This window comes from Nilaparvata lugens, chromosome 7 (genome assembly GCF_014356525.2).
Source record: "Nilaparvata lugens isolate BPH chromosome 7, ASM1435652v1, whole genome shotgun sequence".
In the NCBI taxonomy this organism is placed as follows: Eukaryota; Metazoa; Arthropoda; class Insecta; order Hemiptera; family Delphacidae; genus Nilaparvata; species Nilaparvata lugens.
Genome location: NC_052510.1, coordinates 50,931,119 through 50,955,912, shown reverse-complemented (window position 1 = coordinate 50,955,912; position 24,794 = coordinate 50,931,119). Strand labels below are relative to the sequence as shown.

Here is a 24,794-nt window from a genome sequence, read left to right as displayed (position 1 = left end):
GAATGCATGAGGAATTCTGACATTTTGAAGTGAGCTTACGAATAGGTTACTGCGCAGTTAAAATGCATCAGCAGCTCTGTTCGTGGAATAGAACCGTTATTCCCAGAAATTCGCATGTCCGGCTCCCTGACTCCTCTCCACCGAAGAAAGTGTCTGCTAGTATATTGCCTTTTGCCAATAATATTGCCAGTATCGAATCAACTGGGCTAGCGAAAGTAATTCTGAGAGCTGTCCTATCCTCTGAGAGGTTTCGTGTTGTTATTTAACTCTTAACTGCGTTACTTCTTCTATCACGAAAATAATATTTGATAAGGCACTCTGTCTCATCTGAACTGAATAATTCTCAATTATTGAGAATGTGATTTGAGAAGACGTTGCTGTATGGTTCGCTTATCAAAAGGTAAACAATACAATAACAAAATGTTGAATCAATTATTATATATTTGTGATTAATATAGGTAATGAAAATATTTAGTGATACGTATAAATGTATATTTGTAGGTATATTCTACACATGAAGGCTAATATATTTCTAACTTTCCTTGTTGTGAGGTTCAATATTCCTTATCAACGACTGGAGTCGCGCGTGGTCACTGTGGTATGGTTATGTAGAGTCGTCACGGCGCGTTATTGGTTGTCTATTTCAATTCCATTAAAAATGTATTTATTTTGCACATCGATACATAAAATTATGACAAAGAATAATTGATAAAATTAAGTAATTAAATAATTCAGTTATTTATGATTACAGAAATAACTTAATTTGATAAATATGGTAAAATAGCCATCAACTGGAAAATAATAGAAAAGTGCAAAATAAAATGCTCACCCATAGGCATGAGCCCGAGTGAGGTGTACTACCCAAAATGAATATTTTAAGGCTGTGCAAAGGCTAAAAATAAACTTTCTACTCGTTATATTTTTCAAAGTTTTTCGATTTGTAATATCATCAACCTATAAAAATGAAAAGTTTTCTCAGGAAAACATTTTTTCCCGATCATTACTTTTTGAGATATGAGCGCCTGAAGTTTGAATTTTTGTGACAGAACATTCCAATTTCGGAAAGAGATAACTCCATGAGACTTAGAAGATGGATTCTTCATGGTATTGTTGATCTAGTAAAACAAAAATTTTCTGAAAATATCAATTTTTGAAAAAGTTATTCTATTTACCAAAAATAGCTCAACTAAAAGTTATTTTTGGTTATTTTTAGTAAATTGAATAACTATCTTAAAAATTGATATTTTCAGAAGCTGGTTTTTGTTTGAATCCTCTCGCTGATGGCACAACATGCATGACGAACATGTGTGTACACACTAGTGATCCTTGGATGGCCACCAACAACTAAGGCTAACCCACAAAGTAGAAGATTTGATTTCTAAGAGCAACTCCTTGCTCTTACTTCTTCTCTTAGGGTTGTGTGGTAGAGAGGACCAGGAGTCCTAACTCCGCCCTAATAAAGGCATATAATCAATCAATCTCTGTGGCTAACCACTAACGACAGGACAAGTGTGTTGCCAAGGACAAGTGCGAACCAGAATTCGCAAAAGTGCAGTAAAAAATATCCATGATATTTTTACTATCATAAAAAATGTGATGAGTTCATTATTATTATAAAGTATAGTATAGTCTATATTATAAAATACTCTATGCTGAGTCCGAAATGGAGTAACATCCTTGAATCTTATTGTTTCAGCAACAATACGGTACCATTTTGGAAGTTGATGGACATTTTTGTTGTTCTTTCACCATGAAGATCACGCCCTTTTTCTGAAGCTGGAAGATATTATAATCCAACAACGAAACACACAATATTTATGTGAGTAAAATTTACAGTTCTGTTTGATAAAATTTTATCTCAAAAATGAATGAGTAAAATAATTAATAATTTGAAAATGAAACTTCTTTGAAAAAATCTCTTGCACTAGACCTGTACCAGCCAGGTCACTCGGTATCACGGTATTATTATGCCTTGAAAAAAGTTCTACAGATGTATTATAGTCCATACAAAATTAGTTTTGACTTGGAGGGATATGCGGAGCAGAAAAATGAGGGAGATCAGCCAAATTATTGGTATGATACACTCAATATTATAAAGGTTCTTACCATACGTGTATGAATAATATAGGTAGTTTATCAATTATTATATTTTACATGGTTCCAGATAGTTAATTATTGGATACCTCCAGTTCTAATAATAACAAGCTAATAGATCCTTTATTCAACAAGGTTTTCAAAAGAAGTTAGGATTATTCAAGTTTGTCATGCTGATGATTGATTAAAGGTTGAAGCTGTAAGTTATATCAACTCAGGCAAAACTCTCTTGAGAGTGCGCAGTAGAAGTCGGCTAAAGCAGTTGGGACATCAATTTAGTCCCATAAGTTCAATGTAAAAACAGTCAAATCATGCCGTGTTACGGATGAACACGTAGTATCGTCGGTCCCGGCTGCCTAAAAGCAGTCAGAGGCCCTGAAATTGATCAGTATCAGGTGCGACCTGAAAACTCTTTTACCAGACAGGTCACTCGGCATTATGATATTATTATTATGCCTTGAAAAAAGTTCTTCAAATGTATTATAGTCTATACAAAATTAGTTCCGACTTGGAGGGATATGTGGAGCGGAAAAATGGTGGGAGATCAGCCAATTACATTGATTAATAATGTCATAGAGAGAAGCGCAGTTGCCAATTTGTCGATTAGACTCAGTCGACTCAGTGCTTTCAGAGACGAAACTTTGTGTGCCAATCATGAGCGTTTGAACACTCACTATATTCGCATTATAATCTCACTATTATAGAGATTAGAGAACGCTGGCCGCTTTAGCACGGCAACATCGCCGCCGCTGTATCCCTATGCCGTCGCATATCCCTCCAAGTCGGAAACAATTTTTGACCGAGCGAAGTGAGGTCTAAGATTCAAGTCGACGGTTTGGCATTTCTCTTAATGTTTATATGTTGCGCATTTGCGGCGAAACGCGGTAATAGATTTTCATGAAATTTGACAGGTATGTTCCTTTTTAAATTGCGCGTCGACGTATATACAAGGTTTTTGGAAATTTTACATTTCAAGGATAATATAAAATGAAAAAGGAGCCTCCTTCATACGTCAATATTAGAGTGAAAATCAGACTAATTATTCATCATAAATCAGCTGTCGAGTTGATTATAAATTGCATGCCATGACGCATGCAATTCAATATCGCGATCTCAATGTAACTTGGTAAAAAATTAGCAGCTGTGTAGACTATAAATTGCATGCCTCATTGAATGCAATTTTCATGCACCATTAAATAGGATGCAAAGAACTTATAACAGCTCGTCTGGGCGCCTAGATGTCTTCTAGTTTTCTCGCGCTAAATTCCGGAAAGCGTTATATGATAATTAAATCTTGTGTAAGCATGATCTGATCAAATAAATAGTTGGTGTATCAGTGTGGATGTGTTTATGGTTTGGGACGTCGTTATAACTGCGCGAGGTCTACTGTTCACAGAACTACTAATATTCTAAAATTTGAAATATTCCTCCAGTGAATTTCTGTTCATAAAAAAGAACGCTATATGTTCCAAGAGATCAAAAGATCAAATGATTTTGCTGACTGCTACCATCAAGCACTCGGCCTCACTCCTTTGGTTTTGCTCGATTTTGATTCTTTGTATGATTTTTCCTACTATGTTCGCTTTCTTGAACTTATTGATTTTTTAATACTTATGATAGGTACTCCCCTTTTTTATTAAGCTTAAATTACGGCAGTTATAGCTTGGTTCATTATACACATAAAGAGTATTTTCTGTTAGATTGAATATGTAGGCGGCTATTTTACTGGAGACCCCCGATGTAAAGCTAGATAAAACTCAGGATAATCTAGTATACTACAGGCTTTAAATCCTCAGATTTCCATTCTCAACTTTATTATGCTGCAATATTAAGCTAGGAGGAAATTGAATTTTCTCCAGATTAAAACTACATACTTATACTAAAATCTCATTGCTCGAAACTATCCATGGATGAATTTCAATTACCAGTTTTCTATTTAATTTACTATAGTGGTAAATTTTTTGTGGGTAACATTTATGAGCTTTGATACGGTACCTTATGGAAAAACTGTTTTCTACAATTTGATAAAACAGTATCTTAATGAAATAAAAACACACATGTATTGCCAAATTCCACCGTTTTATTTGGTACAGGACTATGGTTTCGTGAAACATTTCCATGTGGAAACAGTTTCCATGTACCAACCATGGTCCTGCACCAAATAAAACGGTAGAATTGGACAATATATGTGTGTTTTTATTCCATTATGGAACGGTTCTACAACATTGACAGTGACTCAGTCTTCTAAAACAGTATCTGTAATTTGAAAAGTAATAGATGAAGGATGGAGGTTATACGGTGATACACGCAGATTGAAAAGATTCATATTCTCATTTATGTAGATGATAAACATTTTTTATAAATAGCTGCCCGGCAGTTAAAACATCCAGCTCCTTAAATAGGTTTAACTCTCACTTGGATAGAGTCTGGGTTTTCCTAATATAGCTCGAATAAGGTGTTTTTGAATCACAAAAAGTTTTTCCAAGTGGTTTGAGTAGACTACGTTCCACCCCAAATTTATATTTCATATTCAAGATACGATTGAATGTTGGAAAAATTTATTAGTCTTGAGATTTTGTGTTACTAACATTGCTGATATTGGAAATTTATCTATCCAATGTCTGAGTTTGCTACTTGTATTATTTATGTGGAGATCTCAACGCAAATTCATACCTTATATAAATAATTATCAATTAACGAAAATCCTAAATAAATGCTGTAAATCACCCCGAAGACTTCTGCTACTGCAGACATTGACAACAGGGTTAACAGGTAGATGGAAATTCGATGAGAACTACTATCCTCATCGAATTTCTATCTAGCTGTTAACCCTGTCGTCAATGTCTGCAGTAGCAGAAGTCTTCGGGTGATTTACAGCATTTATTTAGGATTTTCGTTAATTGATAATTGTATATTAATTAGCATTTGAATAAATGCTTTCTCTATTTAATTCCTTATATAAATAATTAACTTCGAGTAATATCATACCTACAGTAAAATTTATTATTGTTTCAGTGGAGGTATTGAAATAACTACCAGTAGCAGCTACATGTGAGGAACGATGTCATTTGGAGATTCCAATAATTCGAGATTCACAAGAAATGATGTAGTGCTTTGCGTGAGATGCAGAAGATGTGTGACAGATGACTCAGATCACAATGCAGCAGATCGTGAACTCATCGCCATGTTTGAAAGTGATGAATCATCATCGGACGACGCTGACGGAAACTATGACTACTCTTTCCCATCAGATAAGGTTAAATGTAAGAGAATGGATGAGAAAAGGGCGAAGAGAGAAGCAAAACCTAGGAATAAAAATTTTGCAATTTGGTTACAAACTTCAACGAAATTTCATAGTATTTCCAGTTTGAAATTTGTTTTTGATCGTACCGAAGAGTATAAGTACAAAAAGGATTTGATTGATGATGATGACTATTTGTTTTTATTAAGCATTTTGCCAACACTCTTGAATTTGACGCCCTATACAAGATTTAAAATTTGTCGAGGGATCAATTCAGTTCTTGTCGAAGAAATAAACAAAATACTAGTAGAGGGTTTCAAAAATACTTATTGGAGGAGAGGAGATAAATACAATAGCAAATTCTTCAAAGAAACTCAATACTCTATCCCACTAGCTAAAAGATCTCAATACAGCAGAGAAGCACAGCTATTAATGTTAGTTTCAGATAATTTGGAATACTTCCAATCGTACAGAGATGAAGAATATAGTCTGCCGGGACTGGATATCGATGAAGTTTTTATCTATCTAATGTGCAATCTTCCCATCATAAAAATGTATGACTCTTCCCAAAAACTTGTCATTCGACGTGCAATAAATGAAAATTTAATACAGGGAATCAACGACGAATTGTCTAACCAAGTTGGAATCCGTGATTGTAACCCAATCCAATCTGAAAATACTTCTAGTCAGTTATTATTGCAATCTATGCCTAGTGTCTCTGAAGCTGACGATAAAATGGAACTTCGACTTTACATAAATAAAGCTGTGAAGATTATCGATCACGATAGACTCAAACCAAATGAGTTATTGCATTCTGACCAGACTTACTTGTTCTTGATGAGAGTTTTGCATATTGTTAAATATTTAAAATTGACTCCAAAACTTTCTCTATTCAATAGAATTAATGGGCTCCTTCTTATTGCAGAAAATTGCAATGATTTAGGTGATTTACCAAAACCTGAGAATGTGCCAAGTCAATCCGAATCTTCTTTAACTGATCAAGTTCCAGAACTTGCAGATAATGCTATTGCTAGAGATAATGTTTCTGGTAACTATAATGTTAGTGGTAAAAATGATGACGATGAGGAATTAGATGAGCATTTAAGTTTAATTGAAGAAAAGTTACAGGCTATCGAGAATCGCATTAGAGCCAATGAATTCAACATGGAATTGAGGAAAGATGGGGACTATTTGTTTTTGATAAGTATTTATTCTATCATTAAAAAACTGAGCCAACCCAGACAAATCCAACTATTCAATGGAATTCTAAAGTTCTTAAATGATGTGTCTAGTTCCAGAGATTGTTTATTCAGTGTATGAGCAAAGAGAACCCCTTGATTTGGCAGCAAAAGTATTCCACTCTCAAATATGTATATTGCTTGCTTGCTATTGTTCGCTCAGGTATGCAATCTTTATTTGCTTATAATATTATTGAATAATGATAATTTAATAATAAAATAACTAATACTATTGTAGGGCTTATTACACTTAAAAAAGCTTTTATAATGCATAAAAGAAAAATTGTTTCATAATTAAATTCAAACTGTGGCTCTGTTTCGAACATATTAGTAGGAGTTTTTGCCTTCTCTTTCAGGAGTGAAGTGATTTAGTTTATTAAAGGACTCTTGGATTTTTATTTTTTGTTACTGAACTCTCTTATTGATTAAGTCACACTTTTTTGTCATTTCTCAGTTCTGTTATTTCTGTATCTTTTGTACAGTATTGTATTTGTTTTTTTTTTTTTTTTGCTAACTACGTGGTTTAGTGGTAGATTAGACATCACTGTGTAATAAAAACGTCATCAAATTAAAAAACAAACATTCGTTTCTATTCTATGTGAAAGTAATGTATTGGGTCAGTTGAGATATTGAGGATTCAAAAGTTGAAAACATTTCAAACAATTATTCTTATAAATTTTCATGTTCAGGATGGATATAATGCATAGCATAAGACTTTTTACTTTTTCAACTTCATCATGTTTTGCTATTACATTTTTATTATATTATAAAATATATCATTGTTCTTTTAATTAGCAGCTTTATCTACAATCATATTATTTAGATTGATATTATATGCTTTAATGTACTATAGGATAGTGAAATCTTTATAATTAACTCACAGTCAATTTTAGTCGTTCAAATACCTCCTTAAATTATACTGTAGATTCACATTCAAGATCTAACACTATAATGCACTGTATCTTTATTTATCATCTAAGATAGATGCACAATAACATTTTGTAACTTATGTCTTTCATACTTTTTTTAAATTCAAATTAAATACGGTATTAACAAAAAATATTTATTTTGTTTTCTTCACAAATTATACCAAACCGAGTACATTTTATGTAGTATTTGCTATGCATGGAGTGAATAGTGAAATATCAGATTAAATTATAGAAGATTATCGAATTGATTTCGAATTTAAAACATTTCTTATACAAATGGAATAATTTGAAAATGGTACTCTACTTTGTCATAATGTATGGTATTACCGTATTAGCCTAACAGTTATAGTCCAGTCAAATGGTCGTTTTTCAGGAAACAGCCCGAAAGAATTTTTCTCGACGGTTCTATATGTATTTTGGGGCGCTGAATTCGAATCTGAAATTTGCTGATACGCCAGAGGGCGGCTTCACCCCCAAAATTTCGGATTTTTTTCAATTTTCCCATTTTATCTCGTGAACCTTGAGTTTCTCAAGAAAAATCATTCTTGACAAAATTAAAGAGAAAAAAATTTCAAATAAATTGAGTGACCGCGCAGGATTCTACCATTTTTAGTTCTGGAGCTACGAATTTTCAAAAAGGGGTATTTTTAAGGGGTTTTCAAAATTATGCAAACCTACCACTTCTACCCTAAACAACATGGATATTTTTCTAGTATAGATAAAATAATACACATCACGTGAAAGAACAATTCATTACAAACAGGATTCCCTAGGAAATTTCGAATTAAGTGGTGGGGGGAGGGGAAATATACCCAAAAAAGTGTATTTTTTTATTTTCTCATCAAATTTCAATTATGATACATGATTTTGAACCGCCTTGACGAGCTGAGAAGAATGAGCTGTAGTACGAGGAGATCTGATCATTCTGTCAAAAGTTATAAATGTTTAAAGGTTTGATCCTTGACATATCCTTATGACTTACAACCCCACCCCCCCCCCACTAGGAAATACTGAAATTAAATGTTTCTAACGGGTGATTCTCATAGAAAATAACCCGCGTGAGATGATTTCAGTCGAAATAGGTATTTTTTTGTTAGGAAGGCCTTGAAAAAGTATTATAATGAAAATTTGAAAACCCCTCAAAAAATACCCCTTTTTTGAAAATTTGTAGCTCCGGAACCAAAAATGGTAGAATCCTGCGCGGCCACTCAATTTATTTGAAATTTTATTTTCTTTAATTTTGTCAAGAATGATTTTTCTTGAGAAACTCAAGGTTCACGAGATAAAATGGGAAAATTGAAAAAAATCCGAAATTTTGGGGGTGAAGCCGCCCTCTGGCGTATCAGCAAATTTCAGATTCGAATTCAGCGCCCCAAAATACATATAGAACTGTCGAGAGAAATTCTTTCGGGCTGTTTCCTGAAAAACGATTTGACTGAACTATTACTACAGTATAAGGTATTACTTTATACAGTAGCTGTAGGCTACTCTATACATACGGTAGCCGGATAGCCCAGTCAATAAATACAATTATGCGCAGCAAAGAAGCAGAAGATTTCAAGAAATTTATTCTTTCTCCAGATTCAAGACATTTCTCAATCAAACGAATGAGTGAATGAAAACAAATTTCAGACTACATGACTTGAGGATGTAATTCCCTACAATTATATACCAATTCCTTAAGTATTTTTCTGGCATTAATCTCTAGTTGGTGGAGACTAACTCCGCACTCTGCAGATAGGATGAGTTTCTTGAAATCTTCGACTTCTTTAAACTTACCTAACCACTTTTAAAACTATTGATTCTTGATTAAATTGAATGCACATGAAAGGAAAAATCCTGGTTTACTATTTGAGATCAAATTTGATTCTCTGTCTTCAAGGGCTTCCGAGGTGGATGCCATTGAGATCAGAAAAAACACTTTTAATAATAGTTTTACCGAAAACATCTGTTGGTGGAAGTGTTACTATATGAGCATCTAGCCAACACCTACTATGATTTACCTAAGACCCCTAAGTAATAGTAGGTATTGATCTAGCGCGAAAAAAACGTTCATCGTGCAGATTAACTGGACAATTAAGATAATAGGACATAAAAATGTTTGACTTGTTATACATAATTTTCGAGTTCTTGAAACAAGTTTTAACTTATATACGAAATAATTTTCTCGATTAACGAAAGCGTAAACTTTTATTAGACAAAATATAAAATTATGAGGTGGAAAGTTTCTAATTTTCTGTCTTTGTATGGAAATAACTTCCTGAAAAATTGATATGAGATGAAATGTTATAGTATATTAATTGTAGATCTATTCATCCTTGAAAGGATCAAATCAAAGTCAGATCGATATCTTGATTTGGAGGCGAGATATACTTGTTTTACGAAATCATTGTAGTTTCGAACTTCGGAGGGTTCCTGGGGGGGGGGGTTAAGCAAGCGGTGTACCGATGGGGACTCTTCGGTTCCAGGCTTACCCCCCCCCCCACTAGGAACCCTCCTACAGCATAAGTAACAGCTTGCAAAAATTCAGCATTACCCTAATTTGCTGCACAAACCCCTGTTTTTTGTCTTCATTGACTGGGCTTACACTTCGTGATGAAAATTGTCCGGCGATTAATAAAGTTAATTCTTCTAATTTCCTAACATAGAAGAAATAAACCTTTTTTTCAATTTACCTAGGCTATAATTATGTATGACTTAGAATCCATAAAGTTTCAAAAACATATCGGTTGTATTCACCAGAATCACCACAGAAAGATAAATCATGTATTTTAAATAAATTCTTACTTGTAGAATTGATAGTGCCTTGCGTGAATAAGTTCAATCTAGTTGGCCTGATTACCTAATGGTGTGTAATAACTTATTTCACTTGTATTCAGTCATTTTAGTCACATATAGAGATGAAACATTTATTATCTCTTTTTCCACCACAGAAGTTAATCTACTTTCAAGTGAGAACGGTAACTAAATCTTTCATGTTGAAGAAATGAGTAACGGTTTTCTTTTGAAATATTTTATCGCGGTTTATTATACTTCTCAATACGAAAAAGTCATCAAGGAAAAATCAACTATTAGAAATGAATCTGCTTTTTTTAACACTGTAATATTTTATTTATTTATTCATATGATTTTTATTTTTTTATTATTTGTATTATTTATTCATATTATTCATTATATTTTTATCATAATACACTAAAATAAACCATAATGTATCGTATTAATTTTTAAATTCATTTTTAGACAATTCTCCATCATGAGAATCATTGAGAAAGTATAGTCTCTAAGTGCACCTAAAATGTTTGTCTTCTATTTTGAAGAAAATAGCCTTGAATTAAACCATCATATTATCGATTGAAAAATACATTTTTAAATTAAGATGAAATAAGATGCAATAATTTTCTACGTTCTTCATTTTAAGATGAATAACATCTTATAAAACAGTTCAATTAGATGTTGATAATAGAAAATTGTTATCCTCTCTTCTCAAACATCTTGGATAGCCAAATCCCAGCAATTTATTTGAAATAGAAAATCCTAATTCCCAATTGATTAAAACGATGATGATTCATGCAAACGGAAGACGATAATTGAAAGATAATAATAAACCACTTGAAGTGAACACATATTTGCGCTGAAGCTATTTAAGAAGCTTTAGCACCAATATGGTTTAGCATTACTCTTCTATCACTTCCAGTCTAGAGAGTGTAGAATTGATCAGAAATCAGTCTTTCCTCAACACCAGTGCAGTGCTAGTTCAAACACCTTGTATAATTGATTCACTATTGAAAAAAACTGAAATTATTACTCTTTAATTGAAAAATGTTACATGAAGAATTGATACCTGCGATTAAATCCAAACCAGAGATTTGGGATGCTGGGAATGAGCTATTCAACAATCAATCCGCCTCAGACAACGCGTGGAAGGAAATAGCGCAAACATTTGACTGCAATGGTAAATATTTTCGAAATTATTTTCTCCTGTTTTCTGCTCTTATGTTCATCCATTATTTTACTTTTAATTCATAGAAATAGCTGTAGTGACTTAACATGAAACTATATTAACATAATTGGAAGATATTTTCAATAATTTTATCATTCATTCAAGTATCTGATCAGTGAGGGAAATAATGTTAAATAAACATTTAGTATTTTTATTTAATATGAATAATTACCACAATATCAACTTCTCAACTACACAAAAAGGGAAATAATGCTAATACCTATCTGATAAACTATATAATACCTACTATAATACTTACACTGTTCTAGCCTATATATGTTTTATGATTGAAAACATTTATATTTGCAATTGAAACCGTCCATCAAATTTATTTTCACAAAAATAGCTGATTACCAGGATACTCCAAAATACTCTGAATCTGATTCCAAATTAATAATTTTAAACCATTAAAAATATCTGTTCTAAACTTCTAATTTTCAAAAGATAGTGTAATATTTTCACCATGTAGCCTATGTATTTCTATAGCATCTATTATTATGATCGGAAAATATATTGGAGTTTTGTTTGGGTTTTTGGGATACCGTAGTACCTTATTGGAATAAATTTGTATATCGGATGGTACTGTATTTTTCAACATTTTCTTGGACATTGTTATCTGTTCTCATTGGTTCTCATAGAACACAGAGGTGCACAACCCGTGGGTCGCATGCAACCCTCGACGCTGGTTTATGCGGCCCGCGGCCCTTATGCAATGATACTTTCGAAAGTCAGAAGGAAACTGCAAACAAAAAATTACTTCGTTAAGTTGTCCATGTCACTTTTCTTGAATAGCCTATAATTCCGGATATGAACGTATTAGATTATTTTAGGCTCAACATCCTAATATTTTTCAGGTTTAAATAATTTGAGATAAGGTGATTTTGATTTTCATTAGCTATTGAGGTAGAAACCGGATTTTCTCAGTACAGGTAGGTAGGCACCATGGTGTCTGTCCGCCACTATTCATTTGAAATTCAATTTTCCCTCATTTACTGAATGGTTGGGCACCCCTGTCATAGAACAAGAGGTTGTATGAATAGGGAATACTTATTCATTACACCTTGTCCATAAAAAATATATCTCACTAAATATGTGAAAATGATATTTTAAAATGAAATAAACCCTCATTAATCTGTCAGATCATCTACTCTAAATCTCTAGTTGACTGTATCCGTATGAGTATTGAGAGTGAGAATGATAAATTTCAAGGAATATTTGAAATGCTATCACAAACCTTGATTGCTCAGAATGCAAGAGTTAGTTTAGATGTAACTAGGTTTGTATAGAAATACAGTTTTCTATTGAAGTACCGGCAGTATACCTAGTAATAGGTACCGTAGTGATTTGTTGGTAATATCAATGTATCTATCTTGTATTCTAGATGCCTTGGGTAATATAATGTTGAACAATGAAGTAGGCCTACTTTATGCAAGTCAATCATTAACTTGAAAAGGTATTTCCTGAATATTCATAATGTTGTAAAATTTACAACGTTCTAGGAAACATTTGTTCAATATAATTAATTTATTATTCGGTTTGTGCATACAAAATTCTGAAAATCAGTGATTCAATGCTGCCAAATCCAGATATCCAAAACTAAATAACTTTTTTCGTTATTCTTGCTGCAAGAATAACGATACGTAGCTTACTTGAAATTATTGGTTTATCCGAAAAAAATCTGTAAAATTAAGCTCACAATTTTGAATCCAATATCTTTTTAAGGTAAGCTGAATTTTAATAAATTTGAAAGGTCGTTTTAAATGATAATAAATAATCAGTACACAAATCATTCACGATTCTAAACTTCTATTATAATTTACAAATACAAAATGTGTACCTAGCTATGCAATTCAATAACCATATAATCAGACTTCTTTGTTGATGGGATGAACGCCCTGTATAAAGTTACACGGTACAGTATTTAGTACCAAAACAGAATACGCTCTCTATTGAACAATGAGATATTTGTATACAATCAGGGTGAAAAAAGAAATAATATAGGCCTACTATGAATAAATGAAATTTTTTCCAGCAGTATATGATAATTTACCTATATATTTTTCCTACAGTTACCTTGAAAAGTGGTCATTCCTGCACTGGTTACAGAACGCAAAGAATCACTTTTCCGCTCTAGTGCGGGAAAAAAATTTTCTGCACTCCAGATTTGCAACATGGCAACACAAAATAGTTAGTAGGTTATATGGAGCACCAGTGCAGCAAAATCAAAATGAAGTTGGTAACTGTGACTGTTATTATAATAATAACGATGGACAACAAGGACACCGAGGACAGCGACATGAGTGACAGCCGCCCCGCCATTCAAACACTACTACATTATTATTCAATTTGACAATAAATTAAGGTTTTTATTGATAATAAAATAACACAGAAAAACATTTGATGGATTTCAGGCAATTTTACCCATAATTACCCACTTTTCATATTCAATGGTAACTGTAGGAAAAATTTAATGTGAAATACGTGCGCAAAGTTCCTCTGCTGCACTCAACAAACCATTCCGCCCTCGCCTACGGCTCGGGCGTAAACGTTTCTTTCGGTGCAGCAAACTGTCACTTTGCGCACTAGTTGCACAAATAACTATTTCTTGATGTAAGTTATTATATCAGTTTATTTTAAAATATGAAATCAGGAATTCAGAGTAGATTTCCTGTTTCCATTTTTATAGGAGAAAAATAACTTAGAAGATAAAAATATAAATCATAGATAAAACAGATATTCCTATATTCGTGTTTTAGGCTAACCTATAAAATTATATTAATATTGTTGATCTAATACGGTACCTACTTGTTTCTTTTTACAGTGGATGTCATCAAAGAGGGTTGGGAAGACCTGAAATCACAGTATTTGAAAGAATTGAAAGAAGAAGCAGAATTGGACGCAAATGAAGATCTGGGTGCATGTTCCGAGGCATGTCGTTTGACAAAGAAAGGTTTTGAATCAATGCAATTCATTGGAGGTTGTATTATTCCACCAAGAACTTCTGAAGATCAGAAAATTACGGATGATAAACATCCAGAGTCACCCAGAACCATAGAAAATGGAATCGCGCGATTGGAGAACACGAATACACCTTATCTTATTCCGATACCATTCGAGAATTTATCACAGTTGGAAGGTGGCTTTGAAGAGTTTCAGGAGCTCTTGCAGTTGATTTAGGCTATCGCGAATAATTTGGCCAATGATTGGAATATAAATGATAGAAATAGTAGTGAGTAGAATATCACAGGCAAAATAAAGATAGAAAAGTAACAACAAAAATTGTATTATTTGAGAAAGTTTTAAAATTTAAACTATAAACATAGCCTACTATACTTTTTCAAGTATAGTATAGTACTAGTATTCTAGTGGTTTTGTTGTACTGGAATTCCAGGATTATTTTGCAAATACTGCAGTATGTTAATACAGTTATAAGCCAATTAAGCTTGTATTTAATCAAAATAATAGAAATACTGGAAAATTATTTCAATCGCATGGTACTGGTTATAATTTCTGGCTTACAGGCTTTCTTCATTATTCATTCATTGCACCCAAGTAACGTGGAATAGAATGTAGAATCAGAATGTGCTCTAGATAGGTACATTGATTTCACCTATATAGTACTAGCAGGTAACCCGTGCTTCGCAAGGGTCTTTCTTAAAACTTGACGTAATGAAATCTAGAATAATTCAAAATAGGCCTATGTACAGTGAGTCAGTCATTCTATCAGGGCTCGAATAATTTTGAAATTTGAATTAAATGAAAATGGAAGAATATAATTTCTTTATGTGAATAACAACACCTACATTGAAAGACATATTAACTGCATGCGTTTTCATATTGCCGATACAGCATTGATGAAACTGTAGACGTTTATTTAGCATTTGTCTCAAAAATTGTTCTAGCTGAAAAATTAATAATCCATGCCACGTGTAGACCTAAACATTGCATCAGGAAAACGAAGTTTCAAAACTATGTTTTTCAGGTAGAGAGCAATAGAGAAACAGATTTTCTTAAATTTCGACCATATGATTTGGTGATTTTTTAATGGAATCGAATATACCATTAATGAAATTTAAACATTAATAAATTCTGAAAAATCTAGAAGGAAAATTTAAATTTGGGCTTCCAGGTGCACGAGATTGATATTTTTAGAATCTATATGCAAAATTTGGAGATCTGAATCATTCCCGGTTTTCCGGTATGCAATCCACAAATTGACATGTTTTGATGCGAACAAACGAACAAACACAACCCTACTTTCTCATATAGATGGTTCGCATCTTACAACACAAGTCTGAGTAATTTGACATGGTTGACTTTGGTATTCCATCCAGGATAAACCTTAATCTTGATTATCATGATTGTCACGAGAGTCTTTATTGGCTAGACTTGTTCGTGTCCTTGCAGACTGTCACGTATGCTTGTTTGCTCATCCGATAAGAATATAGCGGCGTGATAAAAAATAACTAGCAGATGGTAGGATTGAGGGAATGGATTTGTGCTTACTTGGGTAGTACTTGCAATTGCAATGTAATCTTATTTATCAGAATTAAAACATTTTATTCAACCCGACGATATAAGTCTCTATATTAGATCAATTGGATTACTTTCCTTCAAAACAAAATAGTAATGCAGTATAATTTATAGGAATGTTTTTCCATGACGAAGCACTCAAAATCAATACTAGGTCTACCTCTGTTCGTATGAAGTTGAGATGAAACACTTTGTTTCAAAGTACAAGACAAAGTGTCTTACGGCTTTACGGTGCACCTTTTTATTTTTTTAATTGGATAATATTTTTCAATATAATTGTTAAGATCATTATAAGAGTGAGAAAAAGTGGCAACTGAAATTTTTAAGTGGTCTAATAAGCGAGTTATGGATTGTTGAAGTGCTAAACTCCATTTTCTTTCCAGATCATAAACGGTTTCGAATTTTCCATTGGAGTTTTTTTTTAATACATTCAGTATATCATAGGTTTTGTTCTAATATGAGTTTTTTGCAATTAATGCCAAAATAAACAAGTTATCGAATTTAAAAAAATGTTAATTTTTCATTTATGAACGATATGGGGAATGAAATGTATCAGTTTGGAAATATACATTTTTTGAATTTTTAAGAGAAGTTATAATAATATAGTTAAAACCGTTTATGATCTGGAAAGAAAACGGAATCTGGAAAGTTAGCACTTCAAGAACCAACCCATAACTCGCTTATTAGACCACTTTGAAATTTCAGTTGCCACTTTTTCTGACTCTTATAATGATCTCAACAATTATATTGAAAAAGATTATCCAATTTAAATAATAAAAAAGTAAACAATACTATAATGGAGTACCGAACAGACGTATTTCAACAGAGACTACTGTTCATACTTGAATAGACAACTATCATTTTTTCAAATATTCAACCTCCGCCATGACTCCTATATCCTATATCTCCCAAATTGCCATCTTATTCTGTTCTCAATTCAAATTACCGTAAGTTATCCCCTCTCCAATGATTCAGTAAAAGCGCTAGAGACGAATAGATTACCGCCGATTCTACATATCCGTCCATTGAATGGTATTAATTATCATTCAACTTTTAATTCGCCCCATACAGTTTTGGGGAGTGGCTTTCACTGCAGTTGAGCTGGATCACACATATCAGTATCAGTGATAATGACAGTAAATTATAAGGTATTTATATACAAATACATGGTAATTCCCATGAGTTTCTAATTGGAGTATCATTGCCACTCAACCCAGCCCAGCAAGTATTTATTTATTTATTCCAAGAAAACATAGAAAGGCTCACAGACAAACTCCAGTACGAGCCTTAATGACATATAATTATGATAGTATAACATCACAATTAACATACAAAAAAGAAGTCAAAAGAAAATAATATCGCACTTCATAAAATATTCACGATTCAGTATAACTAATAAGATTAGAAGTGAACGATATTTGGGTTAGTATGCATCTATATATTATATTAAAGCTGCAAGTGACAAAAAAATTCACAGCCAATACGACTTTTTGTCTCCGAATAATGTTTTCACTGTACCTACTTTCCAGAATTCTGTACTCACTGTACCTAATTTCCAGAATTCTATACTCACTGTACCTACTTTCCAGAATTCTATACTGTACCTACTTTGACCTATTAATTCTACTTTCCAGGATTCATGATTTTCCACTGATACTGATATGCGAAAATCCAGCGGTTTCCAAATTCTAATCCCAACTATAAGCTACAGATTGAAATTACTGAGATACTGCATTTATTCAAATTCTAATGAATTTATAATAATTATTGAACGAAATCCAAATTAAATGCTGCAAATCACCCCGAAGACTTCTGCAACTGCAAATAATTTCCATCTAGCTGTTTACCCTGTTGTCAATATTTGCAGTTGCAGAAACCAGAAGTCTTCGAGGTGATTTGAAGCATTTAATTTGGATTTCATCTAATAAGCTATAGGTAGGTCCAATGATATCTGATGATCCCTCCCATTGCCCACGCACAACCTGGGACCATGTGGGCATCTTTTCTCAAAATTATTGAACTACTTGTGCGTAGACTCACTACGACTTGGCATCCCCATTGGAGGCTCTCATTTTTTGCGGATAGATCGTTTGCCAACCTCCTCAGACAGTAATGATAATTTGGGCTGTCAGTGCGCCAGTGAGTTATGAGAGCACACACCGCAGTTGGAGTTGGTCTGATAATTTCGCTGTCACTTTTCCAGTTCAGCCTGAGTTATGGGTGATGGGTTGATTATCAGTTGACCAGGTCGGCTATAATTCAAAGTTTGACATTGCCAGAGCATCCACCGAATTAGAGAGCAACCGTAAGACTGGTTTTACAACATTCAAATTTCATTGCTCAAACAATTTTTCTCCAGCCGATTTGGGAAAATGTAATGAACGCTGACACTTAGTTGTTCAATACCGCTGCGACAGGTTTCCTCCCAATCGAATAAGACTTAAAATATTTGCATTTTATATATAAATCTAAACATCTTGTTGCATAATCTTGTCAAAATCTTACAACTTTTGGTGAAAGCTATTAAGGATAAATCTTGATAATTATTATTAAAAGAAAATCCCAAATAAATGCTGTAAATCACCCCGAAGACTCCTGCTACAGCAAATATTGACAACAGGGTAAACAGATGATGGAAATTCGATGAGCGCTACTGCACAAAAGCTATTTGTCTTCCCGGGCTGACAAATAATCGAATCGACAGTTCATCGAATTTCCATCTAGCTGTTCACCTTGTTGTCAATATTTGCTGTAGCAGGAGTCTTCGGGGTGATTTACAGCATTTAATTTTGATTTTCGTTTTATAAAAATTATTCAGTAATTAGCATTAGAACAAATGCAACTTCCAATTTATTTATTTTCCAATTTGCTTTTTGAGTGAAAATGGACTAAATTTTAGTAAAGAGAAATCATAACCCTATTTTGGACTTTTAAAGTGTTATCTAAATTTGGGAAAGAAATAGTACAAGGAGTATCCTTAGTTTTTCTCTCCCAATCAGTGTTTCTCTGTAAAAATATAAATAGATAAATAAAATTTCCATCTGTAAATCTAAATACTACACTTATCAGAAATTCAAGAATTATTGAATTTAACCGTATAGTGGTTGAATTTGGTCACTCAGTAGTCTCACAGAGAAGGAAAAATCCTTCTTCTCTGTTACCACAGACCAAACTACCGTCCAAAATGCATTTATTGCTTACAATATATTTGTCTCTTGATTTAGAAAAATCTATTTGAAAAAATTGAACTTCTCTTTATTGAAGTAAATAATTAATTAGATACGAATAATTATTGCAAACAGTTTATTCGTATAATCAAAATACAATAAAATATAAATACAATATACTTTTAATTTACTGACATCGATAAATAATATTGAGATTGAAATGATAACATCATAATATAATAATAAATAGCTTCAAATGAATACAATATTTTTAAATAGTATAAACATTTGGCCCTCACGAACAGGACCAAGTTCTCTTTCATTCAAAAACTGGATGAAATAGAAAAAAAATATTGATGAAACAAATTTTACAAAGATAAATTTATTTTTCAAGTAAAAAATGATACATCATCACAACTACGGTACGGTACTTGGAAAAGTTATTGTATTGGAATATTGAATTATAAATTCAATTTTACTTCTCCATAAAATCACTTTTGAGTATAAAAACATGCTTTATATCAAATATCAGTCATTACGTTGATGAAAATACAATAAATATAGAAATATTGTAAATTGATAAAAATTCATTGATTAAGCCTTATCTAAAAACATTTTCCAAGCTTCTGCACATTCTGGACAATATCTATTTTTTGAGTATAGGTAAATAATTTAGACACAAAAGCATTACATTATATATTATAACTACAACCTTATTTCAAACAGGAATCGACAAATCAGAGTCTGATAATAGATTATCAAAAGCCTGACAAAATGCTAAAACTTACTTAAACTTCCCGATTACACTGACTTAATAACAGATCTAAAAACTCATTTCCAAACATCAATTATAATCTATATATACACACAAGAAGAACAACAATAAAAGCCAAATATCTATGAACACAGATATTTTAGAATATATGGTCAAAAACGCATGTTATTGCTTATTGAGACAGAGAACTTCTAAATTCTATAAAATATTCTAAATTTTTATTGCGATTCATATTGTTCCAACTACACGAATTTCAAACTTTCTCTACATGATTATTGAATAATTTTTGTTAGCAAGGGAGATGAGAAATACTTGGAAATAGGATTATTTCTGCAATTCAAAATCATCTCTGATGTGCATCACCATCTATTTATCAAGGGATATTTCCTTATGTAGCATGAAAATTTTTCGGTACGGTACCGTACTTTTCAAATAAAATAATTATTGAGTGTGATTAGTTAATGGATTTATTCAACTAGCAATTTATTTCAGTATTTGCATCACATAATCCTTAAATTGGCTCGTTTATTGATGTTTTTCTTCTGCAGGAGGATTTATTTTCTACATAGTTCATTAATATGTTCGAGTCAATAATAATAAAAGTACCTATCGTATAGTTTTCATGTAGTTGGAATAAAATAGACTACGTATAGTATGAGCATGACTGGATTTATACATATTATCTCTATCTGGAGTAAGTGATAATTTATCTTTTACGCACTACACTTTAGATTTTTCACCTTCATAACAAATACCCAAAGTATCGCATTGAAGGAATATTATAGACATGTAATCGAGTGAGTAAATTGAAAATAGCATACCTAATTAAACTGAATCATCTTATAAAATTGAATTTATTGCTTTTCACTGATTACTATAGAAGGAGAGATCTGTCATATTTTATCCATGACAAAACAAGTCATTATCTTGAAATTCATCAAGTAATGAAGGTATCCGGTGAGATTTTAGGATTCAGTTACAATGATTCTGCAGGGAATGTATTTTACAACCAGTCATTAATTACTAAATATAATATTAATCACAGACAAACACTAATAAAACTAAGTCTAGAACACTTTATAGTATGAAGGCACTTCTTAAACAGTCTCATTCCATGCAACGAGTATGCAAACCAAACCTATTTTAATATCAATCATACTTGGATACAGTTGACTTATTAAAATAATCTCCAATAATTATTAATTAAACCACAATAAAAACACTACTCATTCCACATAATATTATCATCATCATGGAGATAGATTTGTTTCATATATAAAGTAACACTTGACAAAACAATAAAATAGATGCCAAAAAATATATTCGAACCATAATATTGGGTCAAATTTTGAATTTCTGTCAGTCTTGTCTAAACTGAATCTCTTCGTATTTTTGAACTCTGATATCTTTCAATGGCAGTGCTCTATAAACATCATTGCTTCTGATAAGTTACGGTATTGGTTCATATATTCTGAAGATGGTCTTCCAATAGCCTATATCTCGGTTTGAAAAGAATAGACAAAATTTACAAAATTTGAAAACTTTGTATAATATACGTAGGCTACATTTTAATCAACCGGGATCATTGAATAAATATATAAATTAATCTAATATAAAAATGTGAAAAATTCAGTAAAAAGTTGATATTTTAAACCGGTAAAAAATTGCAAATACGTTATCCATTTCATTTTTATTCATAATAGGCAATATAAAAACCCATTAACAAATTTTATTCTAGAAGGAAGTAAACGAGATTCGATGAGCAGATTGAATTTGAGAAAAATAATGGTGTCTCTTAGTAGGCCTACCTAAATACAATTTATATTATTGTGATACGGTATTTATAAATTCAAATATGCTATAAATATGAATAAATTTGAATTCATCCTGCAATGGATTTTTCTATAGCTCAGTTTCAAAACACAAATAATATTGAAGTAAATTAACAAATTATTAATCACGATACTGTAGAAGTTGAACTTATAGGGATTGAAAGCTTGATAAAATTTGGTTGTTGAAAACTAAAAAAACTTTTATTTCTTGTCCTTTGAATGTCCTACAAAAGTTCAAAATGTATTTCGAGTGCAATATTGAAGGCGGCTATAATTTTCTGATATACCAGTTACTATGCTAGGAAATAGTAGCATAACAGTATGTAAAAACGTTCATCAAAAGTGATATACAGACAATATAAAATTCCCTAAGCTATGGAAGGCTTGAGATTTGTACTATTGATTTTCAAAAATGCAGTTTCATTGTATTTGATAGCGGCATTGAATTCTAATACATTTCCCTACTATTTGAATGTGAATTATTTTGTATTATCATAACAGAGAAATGATTTCAAATACGGTAATATCAGTCATTTATTTTGTGCTTATTAAATTGTTCCCTTAACAGTCATTAATGTATGTAAAAAGTTTAGCCACTGATTTCGGAAACATCCTACATACATCGTGATATCACTAATTTTATTATTGCAATGCCAATTTATTATAAAAACTGGGCCAATTTCGGTATATGAATACAAAATCGTCATAATATCTTATTGGATTGCTGATTAGGAAGGTAGCATAGTTCGGGCATCAAATTTACTATCATGTGGAATGTACCCATCTTGTGTACTGAATCTGTTAGTACATGGTAGTCCACATGAGAAGCTTCAGTGTTAGAACTTTCAGTTATCATTATTAGCTATAGACAGTGAAAAGGTAGTTTCATCCTGTTTTAAAGGCTCTAAGGATACATTATATGGACATTGATAATTGAGAATTGGTTTGATCAAAGCATAATAGAGGCATCTACTACTGTAAAAAATTTCAGTCAAGCAAGTCTTATTTTTTTCTATAGTTGTGTGCGATTCAGCACAGTTTTAGTATCAACCATCAACTTTCCCTTGAGTTGTTTCTTGCAAGGCCTTCACTACCGACATAAGTCCGTACTAGGCATCAATTTAGCTACCTAATTCTAGTTTAACTTATAAAAATCCATTTGTATTGATACACTAGGTAGCTGCTTCTTATCAACCCTATATCAAACATTTCAAATGACTTGAGTTAGTACTACAGTAGGTTTCAACTTGTTCAGAAACACCATAGTCTGAAGAGCTTAAGTTGAGACTTGATCTTCCAGTCGACTAGATATCGGCGTTGCCATATAGTGTGAAATAAAGATTTTCTCATGAGGGACAATGTAAATTCATATTCAATAGCTCGGTTGCGTAAAAGCCTGTTAATTTCTATCAATATCAATAATTTAAATAATAGCAATAATCACAATAATATCAATGAATAATAAATCTTGATTAAATTAAACGAGAACCAATCAGAAAGGCTTTTTCGAAAAGAATGTTTCTCTGATTGGTTCTTGAGCAATTTAATCATGATTGAAATTAAACAGGCTTTTGTCCAGCCGTGCCACATTATAGTGCCACAGTCCATGCCACGTTGTCAAATTGAGTATTTATAATCTGTATAAAATAAGTTTAACCTTGGAGAAAATATCAGTGTTGCCAAATTGTGTGAAGTTAAAATATTTTCATGCAAGCCCATAGGACAGGATCTATTCAATTCGGCACCACAGTCGATGCAGAGTTGAGTATACAGGCCTATGGGCATGCGTGAGAAGATGAAAATTTCGCACGATTTGACAACATGGATATTTCTCCTAGTGTCGACTTATTTTATACAAACTGGAGTGACAGGGGCTTGGATGAGAAAGTTTCAATGTTACACAATCTGGCAGTGTCGATATTTGATATTGGTCGACTGTAAGCTCAAGTCTCAACTTATTTCTATGACAGAATAGGAGCCGCTTCTTATTAACCCTATATCAAACATTATCTACGAACCAAGCAGGACTTCCTATATACTATAGCTGCGTTTACACCAAAGTTATTAACAAAATGTTGAATGATCCTAATAGATTCTATCAGATTGAGCATAGCTTATCGATGAACATATGTGTTTGTCAAGTTCCGATCAATGTAATAGACTCAATAGGGATTTAATAACTTAATCCTTACCGTATAGATTCTATTAAATTGAACATAACTTATCATACGGTACAAATGATGAACATATGTGTTTGTCAAGTTCCGTTCAATGTAATAGACTCAATAGGGATTTAATTACTTAATCCTCACCGTATAGATTCTATTAGATTGAACATAACTTATCATACACATGATGAACATATGTGTTTGTCAAGTTCCGTTAAATGTAATAGAATCTATAAGGATTAAGTTATTAACATTTTGTTAATAACTTTGGTGTAAACGCAGCTTATATGTATGTAGGAGGTCCTGACCCAAGTCAATACTAGGTTGATACAAATTTTATTGGAACTCTAGGTAGCTGCTTGTTATCAAAGAACCAGTACTAGGTATCAATCTGTATGGAAACACTAGGTAGCTGTTTCTTGTCAACCCTATATCATTGACTATGGCTGGGAACAATCTCGATCTTTTTGGCGAGTTCGGCGAGCACCTCGCGGTAGATGAGAGGATCCATGTTTTGGCCGAGCATGTAGAGCACCCACCAGTCACCGATGTCCGTCTTGCGGACGACTGCCTCTGCGACCTCGCGGGCGACCATCCGGTTCCTGAATCGCAGCAGACCCGGTCGGATGGCCGGACAGCAGATGATCACCAGCCGGTATATGATGAGCATGGTGAGCAGGCTGGCCAGGATGATGAACCAGAACCAGATGAAGATGTAGGTCTTCTCGTTGACGATGTTCAGCGGCAGGATGCAGAGTGAGTCGTGCTTCTGGATGGAGCCGGAGGGACCGTACTTGTGGAACGTGCACTTGGTCAC

The 24,794-nt window shown here is 32.7% G+C and overlaps 3 protein-coding genes across 3 annotated transcripts in view; 2 read left to right on the top strand and 1 right to left on the bottom strand.

The window, feature by feature from the left end:
* The first annotated feature begins 69 nt into the window (after window positions 1–69).
* Window positions 70–7,319, top strand: LOC120352455. Its single transcript, XM_039433044.1, has 3 exons — window positions 70–400; window positions 1,697–1,819; window positions 5,110–7,319. The coding sequence occupies exon 3, from the start codon at window positions 5,156–5,158 to the stop codon at window positions 6,653–6,655; it is 1,500 nt and encodes a 499-aa protein (XP_039288978.1). The 5' UTR covers window positions 70–400; window positions 1,697–1,819; window positions 5,110–5,155; the 3' UTR covers window positions 6,656–7,319.
* Window positions 7,320–11,058: 3,739 nt separating this feature from the next.
* Window positions 11,059–14,994, top strand: LOC111053570. The gene is made up of 2 exons (XM_022340485.2): window positions 11,059–11,454; window positions 14,324–14,994. The coding sequence occupies exons 1-2, from the start codon at window positions 11,322–11,324 to the stop codon at window positions 14,677–14,679; spliced, it is 489 nt and encodes a 162-aa protein (XP_022196177.2). The 5' UTR covers window positions 11,059–11,321; the 3' UTR covers window positions 14,680–14,994.
* A 9,068-nt stretch (window positions 14,995–24,062) lies between these two features.
* Window positions 24,063–24,794, bottom strand: part of LOC111053568 (innexin inx1) — a 31,291-nt gene continuing 30,559 nt past the window's right edge. Inside the window, exon 2 of the mRNA XM_022340482.2 lies at window positions 24,063–24,794. This exon is cut by the window's right edge and continues 189 nt beyond it. Within this exon, the coding sequence (XP_022196174.2) occupies window positions 24,411–24,794 (384 nt within the window). The 3' untranslated portion in view covers window positions 24,063–24,410.